This window comes from Macrotis lagotis, chromosome 3, assembly GCF_037893015.1.
Source record: "Macrotis lagotis isolate mMagLag1 chromosome 3, bilby.v1.9.chrom.fasta, whole genome shotgun sequence".
NCBI lineage: Eukaryota > Metazoa > Chordata > Mammalia > Peramelemorphia > Peramelidae > Macrotis > Macrotis lagotis.
In genome coordinates this window covers 257,299,513-257,316,383 of record NC_133660.1, presented here as the reverse complement: position 1 = coordinate 257,316,383, position 16,871 = coordinate 257,299,513, and the positions used below count along the sequence as shown (strand labels likewise).

The 16,871-nt window shown below is 42.7% G+C and overlaps 1 protein-coding gene across 1 annotated transcript in view; it reads right to left on the bottom strand.

Moving 5' to 3' along the window:
* Nucleotides 1–13,713, bottom strand: part of QSER1 (glutamine and serine rich 1) — a 101,948-nt gene extending 88,235 nt beyond the window's left edge. The window contains exon 1 of the mRNA XM_074230435.1: nucleotides 13,391–13,713. Coding sequence (XP_074086536.1) covers nucleotides 13,391–13,698 — 308 coding nt within the window. The 5' untranslated portion in view covers nucleotides 13,699–13,713. The remainder of the gene's footprint in view (nucleotides 1–13,390) is intronic.
* Between the last annotated feature and the right edge of the window lie 3,158 nt (nucleotides 13,714–16,871).

Genomic DNA, 16,871 nt, shown 5'->3' with positions numbered 1-16,871 from the left:
AGAATAGACCTGTTCTTAGTCCTAAGGGGAAGAACCAGGAAAAACAAGTGGAAGTTGCCAATAAACAAATTTAGGTTTAATGTAAACAATGAGAGCTTTCCAAAAGTAGATTGCACTGACAGTTCTCCTCCTCATTGGAGGTCTTCAAGAAAAGTCTGGATGACAAAATGCTGGGTATTTTATAGAGGTAGGAGACTGAACTGATGAACACTAAAGTCCCCTTCTAATTGCTCTGAAATTCCAATTTGGCTGGAAAGGCTAATGAAAGGAGACCATGTGAAACTAAGCTGGAAAAGTAGGATGGCACAAACTGTGGAAGGCCTTAAAAGCTGCCAAGCTGAGTAGTTTGTTTTTGATCCCAGAGGTAACAGGAAATTGCTGATGGTTTATGAGCAGATAGCTACAGGAGGAGTAGAGATGTCCAAAATGAACCTAGATGCAATGCTCTGCAAAGTACCTGAACCAGATTAAAATGTAAGGGGGAAATATTAAACAACCCCCCCCACACACACACATACACTCTCTCTCCATACACATGTAAATAACATTACATTTTAAAACTAAGGCAATATGCTGCCACAGGGGATCCTTTTGCTGCTATCTGAGTTTGACACCAATGGAGCAGTGAAGAAACTGGATACAGTCGAGAGGAGAGAAGAGAGAGCTTTCTATTAAAATAATCTAGACAAATGGCAATAAAGGCCTGAACTAGGGTAGTGGCAAAAATATGAGAAATATAAGATATTTTAGAGGCAGAACTAACATGACTAGCTACTGATTGTATTTGGAAGGAAAGAAGCAAAGAAGAAGATGGTCAACTTAAAACCTAAAGTAAAAGAGGAAAATCTGGAGGAAGTGAAGGAGGAGGTGGGTGGGAGGAGACTGTACATATTGAACAATTAAAATGCTCAGAAATTTACCTTTGAGAATGGTGTAAGAAAAAGGTCTCTTAACTTGTATTTATATGTGAAAGGTATCCAAGATGATTAAGGACCTCTAGTTCATGCTATATCAGTTTCAACTGAAGGAGGGTGAGAGAAGATGTTTAATCATAATGAAAGATTTTTTTTTTTAGTTTTTGCAAGGCAATGGGATTAAGTGGCTTGCCCAAGGCCACACATCAATGAAAGATTTAAGAGGAGCATGAGAGTTGATTTTATATTATTTAGGAGTTATCATTTGAAAGAGGCAAAAGTAAATACATACATATATATATATATATATATATATATATATATATATATAGAGAGAGAGAGAGAGAGAGAGTTATATTATAAATACCAGAATACATGTATCAGATATACGATAGATCTACACACAGATATATGTTAAAGAACCTTTCTTTATCTCATGTCATATTCAAATTAAGGATAAGTCATAACTAATTCTAACAGGTAGCTTAAGAAAACATTATTCTATTTCAGGTTGAAACATTGAAACTATTCCAAAAACCATCAAAGAAACTAATCAGTAAGCCCCATCTCTAGTACTTGGACCTTATGACCACTAAATTCCCACTCGTGGTAATGGCTCACACTAGTGATCTGGTTCCAATCCAATACTCTTGCTATGACTAGTCAAGGTAAACTCTTACCTATTTAATATGCATTTAAGTTAAAAAAAGTGACCCTCTTTACAAGATTATTTATCTAACAGAAATCAAAATGAGAAGTGTTAAACAATCTAGCCCAACAAGAATTTAATCTTAGGCTACATTAACATAAGAAAAAGCAATAATAAACCCACTGAACTCTGCACTGATCAAATCACAGCAGGAATCCCTGAATAAAGTTCTGTGTCATTTCTTAAGAGGGATACTGACAAACTAAAATGTATTCAGACATTAATAGATATGAACACCTTGTCATAGGAAGAACAGGCAGGGAAATGGAGCACTTTACATTAAGAAATGAGCTTCTTGAAGACAACTACCTGAAAAAAACAAGTCAAAAAAGGAAGTTTTAAATATTACTCTAGAAGACAGGATTAAGGCTAGTAACTGTTGTTCATGGAGAGATAGATGGTGAGTCATAAAAAGAAAAGAGAACTTTTTAACAAATGAAGGTTGTTAAAAATTAAATAGGCTGCTTTCTTTGACAGAATCTCTGCTGTCAAGTAAATCACAGCCTAGAGAATAGGAGGTTAAGATAAATAGTCTCTTCTGACTCTACTGTTATATGATTTTGATAAATGAGCAGTTAGGCTCCTCCTAGTACTCATCTACCTGGCCACATCATACCTATATTTGAAAGCACAATTATTACTTTTTTTTTTGCCAAAACATGAAGGAAGGAAGGAGGCAGCACATACCACTGTAGCAAAGTTTAGCTTAGCCCAGTATTATGGAAATATGAGTGAGTTGGGATGTGTGAAAGCAACAGCTCATCAACAAAGCAGCTGTCTAATTTAAAAGATTATAGAAAACTCTTCAACAAAAGCATGTCAACTATCTAGCTTTCAATCTTATCTGTCATTTCTAACAATGACAAAACAAGGCTTTTACAGGTATGCAGAAATAGTTTCTCCTATGGAAAAAGTATTTTCTCATTTCACTGAAGAAAGGTAAATAAACTGAAATACTGTATATTTTCTGAACATTTCCCTATCTTGGGGAAGACATGCAATTTGGCACAGGTTCACAGACCCAACTTCAAAAAATGTGACTGGACCTATGATTTCATCAAACACATGGTTATAGGAAACATCTAGACAAGAAAGATTCCACCTTCTGCCAGCAAACATCAGCACTTTCCTCTGCAATTTTCTAGTCTCTAATATCTGGTCTCCTAGAGTTTAGAAAAGGGGTGACTCTGGGTGGCTTGCCCAGGGTTGCACAGCTGGATGATTGTTGGGTGTCTGGGGCCAGATTTGAGCCTGGGTGCTCCTGACTCCAGGGCTGGTGCTCTGTCCACTGTGCCATCTAGCTGTCCCTATTATTATTTTTTCAATTTTAATTTTAATTTTTCCCCCTTTCCTTTACTTTATTGCTCATGAAGGTCTATATTTTTTTGGGGGAGGGATATTATATTTACTCTTAAACAAGAATATTTTAGTGATGTATTAAAAAACATCATTTGTACAAAAATAAAATAAATAATAAAAAAAAATTTAAAAAAAGAAAAGGGGTGACTCCTTCTAGAAACTCAGAGCCAGGATATATCAGAGGTGACACTTGTACCCTGGTCTTACTGGAGTTGAAATCTGCTCTCTATTCTCTATGGCACAGCTGCCTCTCAACCAGGAAAACAATAATGCCACTAAGTTCAAATAAGTACTATGTATATACCTCATATGAGAATAATATTTAAAAATTTTTAAGTCATATTTCTGAAATTTTCCATTGGCTTCTAGAACCTGTTTTCTCTTCCAACCTAATTCATCCTTCACAAGCAGCACAACTTCCTTTTCTTCCTCCTATCTCCATTGGGAGGGTAAGTCCCTAAAGTTTTTAACTAAGGATTTCAGGAATTCTAAGAACTTGAATGAGGGGGAAAAAATCCAAGTATTTATTTCAGTATAAGTTTCTTTTATATTTTATTTTTGCATCTAAATATATTTGCAATAAAATATATTTATTTATGCATCTAAAATTTTTCTGAGAAGGGATACAGGGGGATTCACCTACTGCCAAAGGGGCCCATGAGACAAAAAAAAGTTAAAATCCTTATTCTAAAGTTTAGTCCTTGTAAGCCCTGACTCTTGTCTTTACATTCTCTTTCTTGAAAATCTTGTCTACTCTCATTGATTCAACAGTTTGCAAAAATAATTGCCAAATTTAACATATTCCCTAAATAGAAGTTTCAAGTTCTGAAGACCTAGAAAATATCCTACCATCTCAAATTCAATAAATCAAGGGAAATTCTTCATCCTTCATGCCTAGCTAACTAAGCATTCAGAAAAATTCATTATCATACCAGGTCTAAAATAAAAAGTCAACAAGCAAGGTCTCTACTTAATAATTTAGGGTTTGCTTTCCACAGAAGTTTAGAGTTTACTAAAGAAATTGAATATAATATTAAATTGAGAATAGGGATTATTCCATTTTTTCCTACCTTAGAGTTTAATATTTGCTGAAATAGTCCAACCGAAATGTTTCTCTAGGAGGATGTTCTACTACTAAAATACTTCTTTGTAGTCAGTTGTTAAGCATTTATTAAATGCCTACTATTTGCCAGGCACTCTGCTAAGCTCTAATGACATAAAGAGAAAGGCAAGATAGTCCCTGCCCTCACAATGTAAGAGAAAAGACAACAAGAAAATAAATATTTACAAACAACCTCTGTTTAGTAATTAGAATGAAGAGGACTTCCTGCAAGAAGCACCGGGAAGCCAGGAGGCAGAAATGAAAAGAAATAGGCAGAAATGAAAAGAAATAGGCATTCCAGGCCCTGGGAGCAGTCAGAAAAAAATGCCCAGACTCAAGAGATGGTGGAACATTAATATGAAGAAAGAGTACACCTCCATACTCCCCTCCCCACAAAAAAAAGTAGACAAGAGGCAGGACTGAACTTACCAACATACCTGATGATTTTTTTTTACAACTTCAAAATTTAAAATTCTTAAAGACTAACTTGATTGCTATCTATAAATAATCTAATAAAAAAAATCTTCGGGCCCTAAATCTGCATCATTTTGGATCACTGAAGGTCAGGATGGACAATGAAGGATACCTCAACCTCCAACTAAAAGGATTTTCAGGCAAAGAGAGGGGAAAAAAGTCTTTTTACAATTAAGTTTTTAGCACTTTAAGACCAAAACAATCTTTAAGTGTCAACTGATCACCTAATAATATTTCTTCTCGGTTACTCAAAAAGAGAAATCTAGTGAAACACTATCCTCAGTATCAATAATTCATAAGTTCTATGATGGGTACCCCTTCACAATTCTTGGTGAGTGTCCTCTGGCCAGAGATAAATATCCATTGTTGGCCACCCTACTGGAGACCAGTCTCTGGCAATTAAAGAGAGGTTGGTTCACAGATGACCAAGTTCAATGCTGGACCTGAACTCAAAGTCTCTCCAGATTGTAGAACCACTCAAGTTTGCATTCTTTGAATATAAATTTCAAGAACCCATTGATAAACAGAATCATTTTAACGTATCAGTGCAGTAGAGCAAAGTTTTCAGTACTAGATCATATAATACAGCTTTTTAAAAATTAGCACATGATAGAAGTTAATATCTAGGATGTTTCCCAAGTTTAGTTGCCCCAAATATAAGGAAGAATGATTAAAGACTGATATTCTGCTTTACTAGATAACCTCATATCCATATATAAAAACAAATATACAGAAAACTACAATCAATCCTTGAATCCATGAAAACCACAGTGAGATATGATACAAGCTCATTTTAGAATTCACCTAAAATTCTTGTAAATATGCTTAAATAAAACAGTAAATTCTGGCCAGGTAACCTACATAATATCTGAGCATGAGTATAAAGAAGCCTTATAAACAAGTCAGTTGGAAACAAGAAATCAAAGAATTATTGACTGATTTAGTGATTTAACAGAATGTTTCTAATTATGTACAATCCATTAGCACTTTGGCACTTCTAAGACCTTCTGGCTCTGGAATTAAAGGGCCTTCAGTTCAAGTCCTTCCCTTGATGCTTTACTACCTACATGACCTCCACTATTTATGGAGTGCTGAATATTGTTGAGAAAAGTGATGAAATTGTGTTGACTGGATCCCATATATATTTATGTGACATAATCTCAACAGGGTCCTTACAGAAAGGCAATCTCTTACCACTTAGGCTAGTCATCCCTCCTCAAACTTCTAAAGGCATTACCTTCTGCACTCCCTTGGAGAAGGATCTTGCCTCAAACTTCACTGGAAAAAACTGAAATTGGGGGCAGCTAGGTGGCACGGCAAATACAGCACCAGTCCTGGAGTCAGGAGGACCAGAGTTCAAATGTGACCCCAGACACTTAATAATTACCTAGCTGTGTGACCCTGGGCAAGTCACTTAATCCCACTGCTTAAATTAAAAAAAAAAAACACAACTGAAATTTTTGACTCTCCCTTCTTTCTCAACTCAAATCACTCCAACAAGTTCCTCCACTATTTTTTCCTTCACGTCTGCCTTTCATGAAGAGGAGGATCTTCTCCTTGCCAAGGCAAACCCCTCTACTAGCATTCTTGACCCCATCCCTTCCTCTTTTCTCCCAGATTGTCTTATCCTATTATCCATTCCCTGTTATTAATCTTCATTTCACCCTCTGTATTCACTGGCTCTTTCCCTATTACCTACAAACCACTCTCATGTCTCTTCCAACTTTAAAAAAACCTCTCACTAGATCCTACATTTCTGGTATCTTTGTTGTAACCTATATCTTTGTTGCACTTGAGAAAACGGTCTACTGCCTCCACTTCTCCAAACTCATGACTTCTTCTTTCAAATCAAACTCCTCTCCATAATCACAAATGATATCTTATTTACCTTTTCTCCAACCTTATCATTCTTGACCTGTTTTTGACCAACATTTGAAAGCGTTGTGTCCCAACTCCTCCCACATAATCTGTTCTAGTTTTCATGACCCTGTTCTCTCTTGGTTCCCCCACCTGTCTCACCATTCCATATCAGTGTTCTTCATCCAGGTGGCTGGATCATTAACTCCAAAGAGGTTAGTTATCACCTCTATGCAAATGATCCCCAAATCTCTTATCTCTATCCCCAATACTCTCTTCAGACCTCCAGGCTCACAGCACAAATTGCCTTAGACCTCAAACTCAACCATACAAAACAAAACTCATTATACCCCCCCACACACCTCTTCCCAAGCTTCCCTGTTACCAAAGACATCATCATGCTACCAGTCAACCAAACTAACTCTCAAACCTAGTCCATATAACAATACCATGTCAAGGCTGTCATTTCTACCTCCACAACATCTCTCTACTATACTCTTTCCATTTACACAACCATCACCCTAGGCTTCTGACCACAGCCTCTGACAGGCTCCAGGCCACCTTTCCTCACTGATAGATTCTCTACAGACACTCCGTTAGCCTTTCCTATGGTACTGAGAATTGGGGAATACAAAGAAAGGAGTCTACATTCTGAGGAGGGAAGCACCATGCAAACACTACATACAAATGTGACATCTTACAGTCGGCAGAATTCGAGGCCAGTCTTTAACTTGAGGAAGGTTACTTTAGCTGCAGGGTGGTGCACAGCCTGGACTGGGTCAGGCCTAGGCCTGAGAAATGACTAGAAGGCAGGAGATATTGAAACCCAGCCCTAGAAAGGTTGCTCATAAAGAAGGACGTGGAGGGGGAATGTTGACTTCAAGATGTATGAGGTGAATTGTGCTGTCCATCTCAACATCAGGAGAGAGGTAGGGATGGATAAACAGACTTGGATGAAGATCTAGAGAGCTGAGAAGAAGCCATTAGACAAGGGGGGGGGGGGACAGCCCCAGAAGGGCTGCTCTATGAGAAAAGGGGAATATTGAGTAGATGTATGAGGTGAATTGTGATGTCAGTCGAAAGGTCAGGAGAGAGATAGGGATCGATAAACAGACCTGGATGAGGATCTAGAGAGCTGAGAAGAAGCCGTCAGACAAGGGGGAGAATGAAGAGAGAGAGTACCAGTATTTAAAACAGGAAAAGAGAAACAAAACCCCAAAGCAAGGAGCAGCAAGGTGATGCAGTGGAGCACTAGCCCGGGAGTCAGGAGTTCCTGAGTTCAAATGTGACCTCATACACTTAATAACTGCCTAGCTGTGTGACATTGGGCAAGTCACTTAACCCCATTGCCTTAAATTAAAAAAACAAACAAACCTCAAAGTAAGAACGAAAGAATATCTAGAAATAATCAGTGTCAAACACTGGAGAAGGGGCAAAAAAAAAAATGAGGATCAAGAAAGTCACTGGATTTGGTAATTAAGAGATCACCAATAACTTGGAAGAGAGCAATTTCAGTTGAGTGATGAGGATGGAAGCCTGACTCCAGAGCTGAAAAGAGTAAGACAAGGGGGACTGGAAGCAGTTATAGATGGCTTTCCTGACAAATTTAGCCACAAAAGAGAGAACTAGAGGATAACAGCTCCAAGATGGACCCGTTAAGGTGAATTGGCAAGGTGATTTTCCTAAAGCTTGGGTCTGGGCACATCCAGGGGCTTCCTGTATTTCCAAGACCAAATACAAAATGCAATGTGGTTTTTAAAGTTCCTCACAATAGGGGCAGCTAGGTGGTGCAGTGGATAGAGCCCCGGTCCTGGAGTCAGGAGGACCTGGGTTCAAATCCAGCCTCAGTCACTTAATAATAATTACCTAGCTGTGTGGCCGTGGGCAAGCCACTTAACCCCACTGCCTTGCAAAAACTTAAAAAAAAAAGTCACTCACAATAAATATAGTCTCTCTTCCTAGCTTCATAATTGCCTTACTCTTTGATTTCCCGTAAAATGCCTCCTTGCTGGTGATCACCCAGGCCATGCTACCTCCAGGCTGTCCTCCATACCTAGTCTATCTCACTGGAGTTTCCCTTTCTCTCTCCCTGGTCCTCCCAGCCACCAGCATCTTCCCTTCTGAAATTACTTTCCATCCATTCTTTTATCTTCCAGGTACCTAGTTATTCAACATAAAAGACAGAAACTATTTTCTTCAGGACTTTAACACAGTGCCTAGCACAAAGTTAATAGTAAAAATTTTTTAAAAAACAAGCCATTCCCCAATTGACAAATGGTTAAAGGATATGCAAAGGCAATTTACAGATGAGATAAAGCAATCCGTAGTCATATGAAAAATTGCTCTAAATCATTACTTATTAGAGAAATGCAAATTAAAGCATCTCTGAGATACCATCTCACACCTTTGAAGACTAGCCAATATGACCAAAAAGGACAATGATCAATGTTGGAAGGGTTGTGGGAAATCTGGGACACTAATACATTTTTGGTGGAGCTGTGAACTCATCCAACCTTTCTGGAGAGAAATTTGGAATTACAGCCAAAGGGCAACAAAAATGTGCATACCCTTTGATCCAGCAATACCACTACTGAGTCTATACCCTGAAGAGATGATAAAAAAGGGTAAAAACATTACTTGTACAAAAATATTCATTAGCAGCCCTGTTTGTGGTGGCAAAGAATTGAAAATCAAATAAATGTCCTTCCATTGGGAAATGGCTTAGCAAACTGTGGTATATGTATGTCATGGAACACTACTGTTCTATTAGAAACCAGGAGGGATGGGATGTCAGGGAAGCCTGGAGGGATTTGCATGAACTGATGCTGAGTGAGACGAGCAGAACCAGAAAAACACTGTACACCCTAACAGCAACATGGGGGTGATGATCAACCTTGATGGACTCGCTCATTCCATCAGTGCAACAATCAGGGACAATTTGGGGTTCTCTGCAAAGGAGAATACCATCTGTATCCAGAGAAAGAATTGTGGAGTTTGAACAAAGTTCAAGGACTATTAACTTCAATTTAGGAAAAAAACCCATTATCTTATTATGTAATTTTAATATCTCTTATACTTTACTTTTCTTCCTTAAAGATATGATTTCTCTCTCATCACATTCAATTTGGATCAATGTATACCATAGAAACCATATAAAGACTGGCAAATTGCCTTCTGTGGGGGGTTGGGGGAGGGAAGCAAGATTGGGGGGGAAATTGTAAAACTCAAAATAAATAAAATCTTTGGAAAAAAAATAATAAAATGTTTGTTGACAGACTGTCTAACTTTGGACAAGTCACTCAAACGTCCTATGCTTTGATTTTCTGATCTGTAATTCAAGGTGCTGGTGGAGACAGACAGCTTCTAGGATCTGACTTGCACACTGCGTCTAAAAGCATATTGAGGAAATGCCATGATTTCCCCCATCTTCTCTACTCCAGGTACCCAAGTTTAAATTTGTTTTTTAAACAAGTGCCTGCCATGTGCTCAGGACAATACTAGGGGCTCTGGATTCAAAGATGAAAGTGAAATAGTCCCTACCTGAAGGGTTTATACTTCATTGGAGGGAAACAGCAATAAACACACCTAAGTAAATACCAAGTGGGGAGTGGGAAAGAAAGCTCTAGTCAGGACCTGGTAGAAGGGTGGCACCAGAGATGAGTTAGAGAAATTTGTATTTAATCACAGAGGCAATAAATAAGAAGCCACTGCAGTCTCTTGCACTGAGGAATGACACGGTCAGCCCTGTGTTTTAAAATTATCAATTTGGCAGTAAAATAGATGAATAGGGAAGGAGGACAATTAAATAGCTACAATCTAGGAGAAAAATAAAAGCCTGCACTAAAGTGATATTTTTAAGTGGACAAAAGAGACAAAATAAGAAATGTTAAGGAGGTAGAACTGACAAGACTGGCAACTAACTGGATTAGGGGAAGGTGAGAGGGAAGAGTTGAGAATGACAGCAAAGTTGTGAAATTGGGTGGTGACTGGAAGAAGAATGGCACCTTCATCAGAAATAAAGGAATTTGGAAAAAAGGGAGGTCTTTGAGGAAAATATGAGTTCTGCTTTGGATATGGTGAGATGAAGATGCCTAGAAGAAATCCAATTGGAAAATGTCCAATAGTTGGGAATGCAGGATTTGCAAGGCTACAGAAAGCTTGGGCTCATCAGCAATAAAGATGATAATTGAACCCATGGGAGCTGATGTGGTCATGGACACAAGTGGAGAGGGGAGAAAAGAAGCCCTATGACAGGACCTGGGTGGGATATGCATGATGGATGTCAGTCAAAAAAAAAAAAAACTAAGGAGGGGCTAGAATGAGATGATAACAATCAGGAGGGATCCAGATGCAGGAAAAAGGCATGGTTTAGCGATGTCAATACTGCAGAAAAGTTAAGAAGGATGAGGACCATGAAAGTGTCAGCTGATTTGGCAATTAAAAGATCATTGATAACTTTGAAGAGCAATTACAGTTGAACGATGAGTTTGGATGTCAGATTGAGAAGTGACTTATTTTCTTAGAAGATAAGTCAAGAAAAGGAAAAAGATATCGTTTGAGGAGATGGTAGGGTCAGGTAAAGGCTTTTTAAAAGACTAAGGGAGACAAGGACATATTTGTGGGCAGCAGGGGAAAGAGCTAGTAGATAAGGAGAGATGGAATCTTTGTAGAGGTGAGTGTTATCTTCCAAGTCAATGCTCACTTAAACATCCTTCACAGAAAGGGTGGAAATGCACATCCTAAGGAACTTCTTGTTGCTGCTACTTATAAGATCCCCCAAATCCCCCTGCCCCCCCCCCCCCGAAAGCTCCCAAGATCTTTTCTTTACCACACTTAGGAACCCTCAATCCTCTTGGCCTCTCCCTTATTTCCTCATTTTTACTTACTACCATTAATTTAACAATTTAACTCCACATCAAAATAACTCTTAGGCATCTTGAATTCCAGTCCCAAATTCCGAAGGCCTGTTAACTGAAAGGAGTCCCCATATCTACAATGAGGACAATATCAAGAAATGTGGTCTTCTGTGCCTTAAGTTGGTATTTAGAATATTTTCCCAAGTGTTAGCATAAATGGTCATTAGTTACCACTAGATTGTGTACATTATAGGTTAAATGGGCATTTGTAAGCTTTCCTGGAAACTTAAATCATCACTTACAAACTTTTTGTGGGAAAAATTACTTACAAACAACTAAATTAAATGTTAGAACATAACCTGTAAGTTAGGATCTGTTCATACATGTGTTAAGGAAAATCATATCAGTACTTTTCACAAGACTTGGATCTGAATAAACTTCTTACAAAGGAGGTTTTCCAGTTTTTTAAACCACACTACTTACATTGAACTTTGGAAAAAAAATATTCTTTAGCATCAAAAAAGATGGGCAGGAACGTTTTGCAGTACAGGGAGGCAGGAAACAAATGTAAATCTGATCTGAAACAAATCATTTCCACTCAACCCCACTGTGTAGTGTACATTCAAATAAAAATACATCATCTTTCATTACCTAAGCAAACTCGACCTATTACTTCCCGACTCACACAAAATACAAATATCAGAACGGAATGCAGCTGGTTTAATACCTACTTTGCCTCTTTAAAACTACTAAGGCACTAAAAATTCCCAATACATCAAATATTTCAATATCCCACTTTTACCTGAGTGTAGGAAAGGCAGTGTGGCCAATTTACCTAAAATCTTAATTCCAACATCTAAAACCTGCTAGTCGGTCCAAGCTCAATTAGGTGAACTTTAGTATGTAGCCAAGTCTTCCTCTTGAACTTTTCAGGTCTATCCAAGTCTCCATTTTTAAAAAAAGAGGCTGGAAAATTGGAGAACTCAAATAATATCTTTAATTAAAAAAATAAATAAAAATAAAAAAGAGGCTGGCTTCTCAATTAGCCCTTTAATTTTCCATGATTAAAATATGCAGCATTTTATACTGGGGCGGCTATTTGAGACAAAATGTAATTTGATGCTCCACTGTTTCCCAAACTGTCTCAAAATGTCATATTTCAGGATATAAAGTTGTTATATCCCAGAATGATAACAATTGTCTATCATTACCATCTGTCAGCTGTTTTGTGACTTGTGGGAAACAAGGGATAGATAATCTGATTCCTCGTGGATAAGTATCCATATTACATCATTACAACTGGTGCTAATTTGCAATCTCCACAGAAATCTTCACACAGTCCCTTCTGTCAAATAGGACACAGGCTTTCGAAAAAAGTTAATAAGGAAGCACAAAGGTTAAGGAATATCCATTTCATTCCTAAAATTAAGTTATAGTAAATCTAGAATAGAAAACTCTCCAGGAGTGAGGGTCCCACCCCCCAAAACGATGCAATGAGGTGCGAGGATCCAGGAGGCTGCAGAGCCCCGCACAGATGGCCCGCCGCTAAGGTGAGACATTCTAACAAAGCCGGGAAAGAAAGGCTCCACTATCCGCGTCTGCCGCGACTCCGCAGCCCCAGACGCGCACATCGCGCAGAAGCCAGCAAGCCCCTGCACACGCGCATCAAAGGGAGGGGGCAGTTTTAAACGACCCATTAAGCAAAAAATCCTTTCAAAAACAGGTTCACAACTAGAACGTGCCAGGTTATGAGATTGTGCAGGAAAAAAATGTCAAAAGTAGAAACGAGTTTCAAGCTCCGGTTAAAATGGGAAAGAGTTCAGGCCCGCTAACGGAAAACTTGCAGAAATTGTGCCGTGGATCGGCGCCCTGCGAGCCCCTCACTTTACTTTGTGACCGAGGCGCACAAAGCAGCGGCCCCGGGCCGGGCCGGGCCGCGCCGCAGGAGCCCGCGGGCAGCGGCAGCTCGGGCCCGGCGGCCCCGGCCCAGGCGCATTGTCCCGGGCCCGCCCCGCCGCCCCGCTCCGCTCCGGACCCCGCGCCCCGGCTCGAGGGCGGGCCCGCCGGGCGCCCACAACAATGGGCCCCGGGCCGGGCCGGACGCCGCGCGCCTCCTTACCTGGCCTTGAGGCCGCCGCCGCCGCCGCCGCCGCTGCCGCCGCCGCCGCCGCCCAGGCCGCGGCTCGGGCTCGGGCTGCCCCCGCCGCCGCCGCCGCCCGCCCCGCCGCCCGCCCCGCCGCCGCCGCCGCCGCCCCCCGCCAGCCCCCGGGGCTCGTAGGCCCAGGCCGGGCCCGGGGCGGGCGCGGGCGCGGGGGGCTGGGCCGCGGCGGGGGGCGCGGCGGCGGCGGCGGCGGCGGCGGCGGGGGGCGCGGGCGGCCCGAGCGGCGGCGGCTCCGCGAAGGCCGGGCTCGGGTAGGTCCTGTCCATAGCGGGGCCGCGGGGGCCCGGGCGGGGAGGGGAGGCGAGGCGAGGCGAGGCTGCGGGCGCCGGGGGCCGCCCTCACATGCTGGCGGGGCCCGGCCCGGCCCGGCTCGCTCAGGGGCGCGGCGACGGCGGCGGCGGCGGCGGCGGCGGCAGCGGCGGCGGCGGCGGCCCGGACCCGCGGCGGCGGCGGCGGCGGCAGCAGGAGGAGCAGGAGCCGCCGCTTCTCCCCATGTTGCTGGATTTCCCAGGATGCACCGCCCCCCGCGCGCCCGCCCGCCCCCGCCCCCGCGCCCGCCCCGGCCCCGCCCGCCCGCGCACGCGCGCCGCCCCCGCGCCGCCACGCCCCTCGGCCGGGCGGCTCTCCGGCCTGGGCCGGCGCGGGGCGGCGGGGCCCGGGGCGGCGGGGCCGGGGCGGCGGGGCCGGGCCGGGCGGAGCGCGCGGCGCCGCGGGGGCGCGCACGCCTGGGGCGAGCCGCCCCTCCCGGAGCGGGCCCCCTCCCCGCGCCGGTGTCCGGGGCCCGGCCCCCTCGTTGCCCCGGGCCCAGGCCTCTGGGGCTGTGCTGGCTCCCAGCCCGCCCCTCCCTGGCGCCTCCTTCCTTTTGTTCCCGGGCCCCCGTTTTGCAAGTCCATTTGCACCTGGGTGGACCGGAGCCGGCTGGCGGGGCCCGAGGGAGCGCGGCGCTGCCATTTACAAATGAATCCCCAAGTGGGGGACCGCGGGGACCCCCCCAGGTGCCTTTGAAAAGCAGCCTGTCCCCGGGCAGGAATTCCCCAGATCTAGGGCCGAGGGGCCAATCTCCATGACAATAGCAGCCCCTGCCTCTGGCTGACTGATGGAAAACATCTCACTGTGGGGGGCCCGGCGGGTCCCGAGGTGCTGGTGGTGGCCCCGGCCCAGGGCTGTGCCCGGGACTGTGCCCGGGATGCCCACACAGCTGAAGCAAGAGCAGACGGACGGACGGAAAGCTTGCCCACTGCACGTGCTTACATGGTGTGTGACCCCTGGAGAGCAGACGGACGGACGGACAGAGAAGGGGAGGACGGGGAGACACTGAGGAAATTCCTGCAGTATCTTGTAGGTGGCATACAGAAAGCTAGTCCTGGGTTCATTCGTAGCCTGCCTCTGACTCTGGCCAAGCCATTTAGCCTCACTTCTCTAGGAATCTCTCTTAAGATTACAAGAGAAGCTGCCAATGTGCATGGGTAGAGGGGATTTTTTAACATGGAAGTCCCTCGCAGCAGTCAAATCCCATTTTCTACATATTTTAGAGGGCTTCCCTGGTTCTCTTAGTGCCTGTGAGTATATCTTCAATGTATATTGTATATGATTAACTCTGAGAGCAAGGACTGTTTTGCCTTTTTCTTGGCAAAGTAGGTGCTTAATACATGCTCATTGACTTGGTTTGACTTTTTTTGCCTGTGAAAATTACTCATTTTCCACAAAAGAAGCCTAATCATATATTAAGATTTTCAACACAGAGGCACCAACAGATGGCAACAACATTAGCACATTAATCCCTCCAAAAAATCTTTGCAAAAACTACTGGCAATTCTTGCCAAACATTCCAGAACTCTCAACTGTAGTTTCATAATCAAAGTGATCCCTTCTAGGGTTTACCCTATAGAACATCAAAAATCCAGGTCTTCCTTTAAATAAGTGAGCAATCCATTCCTTACACATTATATTTTAGATGTACCCAACCAAATTTTCACTTTTGCATGTGAAATTAAGTAACCTTTGCCGGCCCCTTCTGGACCACTCTACCTGGACAATGAAATAGAAATCTTACTCCCATACTCCCAACAATGACAACAAAAGGAGTCAGATTTGCAAAAGAACAAAAACCTTCTCCCCTAACCTGAGTTCCCTCCAGCTTGGCATTTACCATGCTTCTGGGTGTTGAAAAAAGAAAGGAAGTGAGGGGGCTGTGTCCAGAAATGTGGAAAGATTATGAGATGGGAATGTGTAGGGAAAGTGTATTATGAACTGGAAGTGAGGATCTGTCTTCTCCCAACACCCCCCATCCCACCCCTTATCTCTGCTCTACCAAATGGGATAGGGAAACTATAAGGATGGCAGGCAATAAAATAAATTTTAATAAGGCCTAAATCAGGAAAGTAGAATGAAAATTCAATTGAATACAATTAAATGGGCAAAGCACTGTATTTGCTATTGGAGATCTAATATCAAAATAGAGGAATAGCACAAAGAAGTAGAATGAGCTCACCATCCCCCCCCAAAAAAATCCTTCTTCAAACAAATCTAGAAAAGATGGCCAGATGAATCCTACTTGGGGAAATCCAAGGAAAAAAGTTCCAGTGAGTCATTTTCAACCAGATCAATGTAGAGAGTTCTGAGGATACTGGGGACAGGGACCAATCAAAAAATATTAATTGTGTGTTTTGTCATTTCTTGGCAAAAAGATTGATTTGCTATTTTCTTCTTCAGAAACATTTAATAAGTGCCTGATATGTCCTGGGCACTGTGCAAAGCACCAGGGATACAAAAAAGACATAAAATAATCCCTGCTTTTGCTTTCTTGGTACCGAGTACTGGGTTATCCCAATTATAGTTTAAGATTAGGTTCAGGGGGGGCTAGGTGGCATAGTGGATAAAACATGGGCCTTGGAGTCAGGAGTACCTGGGTTCAAATCTGATCTCAGACACTTAATAATTACCTAGCTGTGTGGCCTTTGGGCAAGCCACTTAACTCCATTTGCCTTGCAAAAACCTAAAAAAAAAAAAAAAAGATTAGGTTCAAGAAATCTTAAAATAGTGCCCAGATCCTCAGAACCAGAGGAGGACAAGATGAAATAGAATTCACTGAAATTCCAAAGTGAAAACAACTAGGAGTTTTCATTGTCAAAATTCAAAAGTTCCAGCTGAAAGAAAACTACTGCAAACATCCAGAGAAAAAAATTTAAATGTTGAGGAGCCTCAATCAGAATCATACTATTTGGTAATCATCACTAAAAAGAGGAAGGGGCAGCTAGATGGTGCAGTGGATAGAACACTGGCCTTGGATTCAGGAGAACAGGAGTTCAAACCCAACTTCAGACACGTCAGATTCTGGGGTGGCTAGGTGCCACAGGGGATAGAGCACCAGCCCTGGAGTCAGGAGGACCTGAGTTCAAATCCAACCTCAGTCACTTAATAATTACCTAGCCTTGGGCAA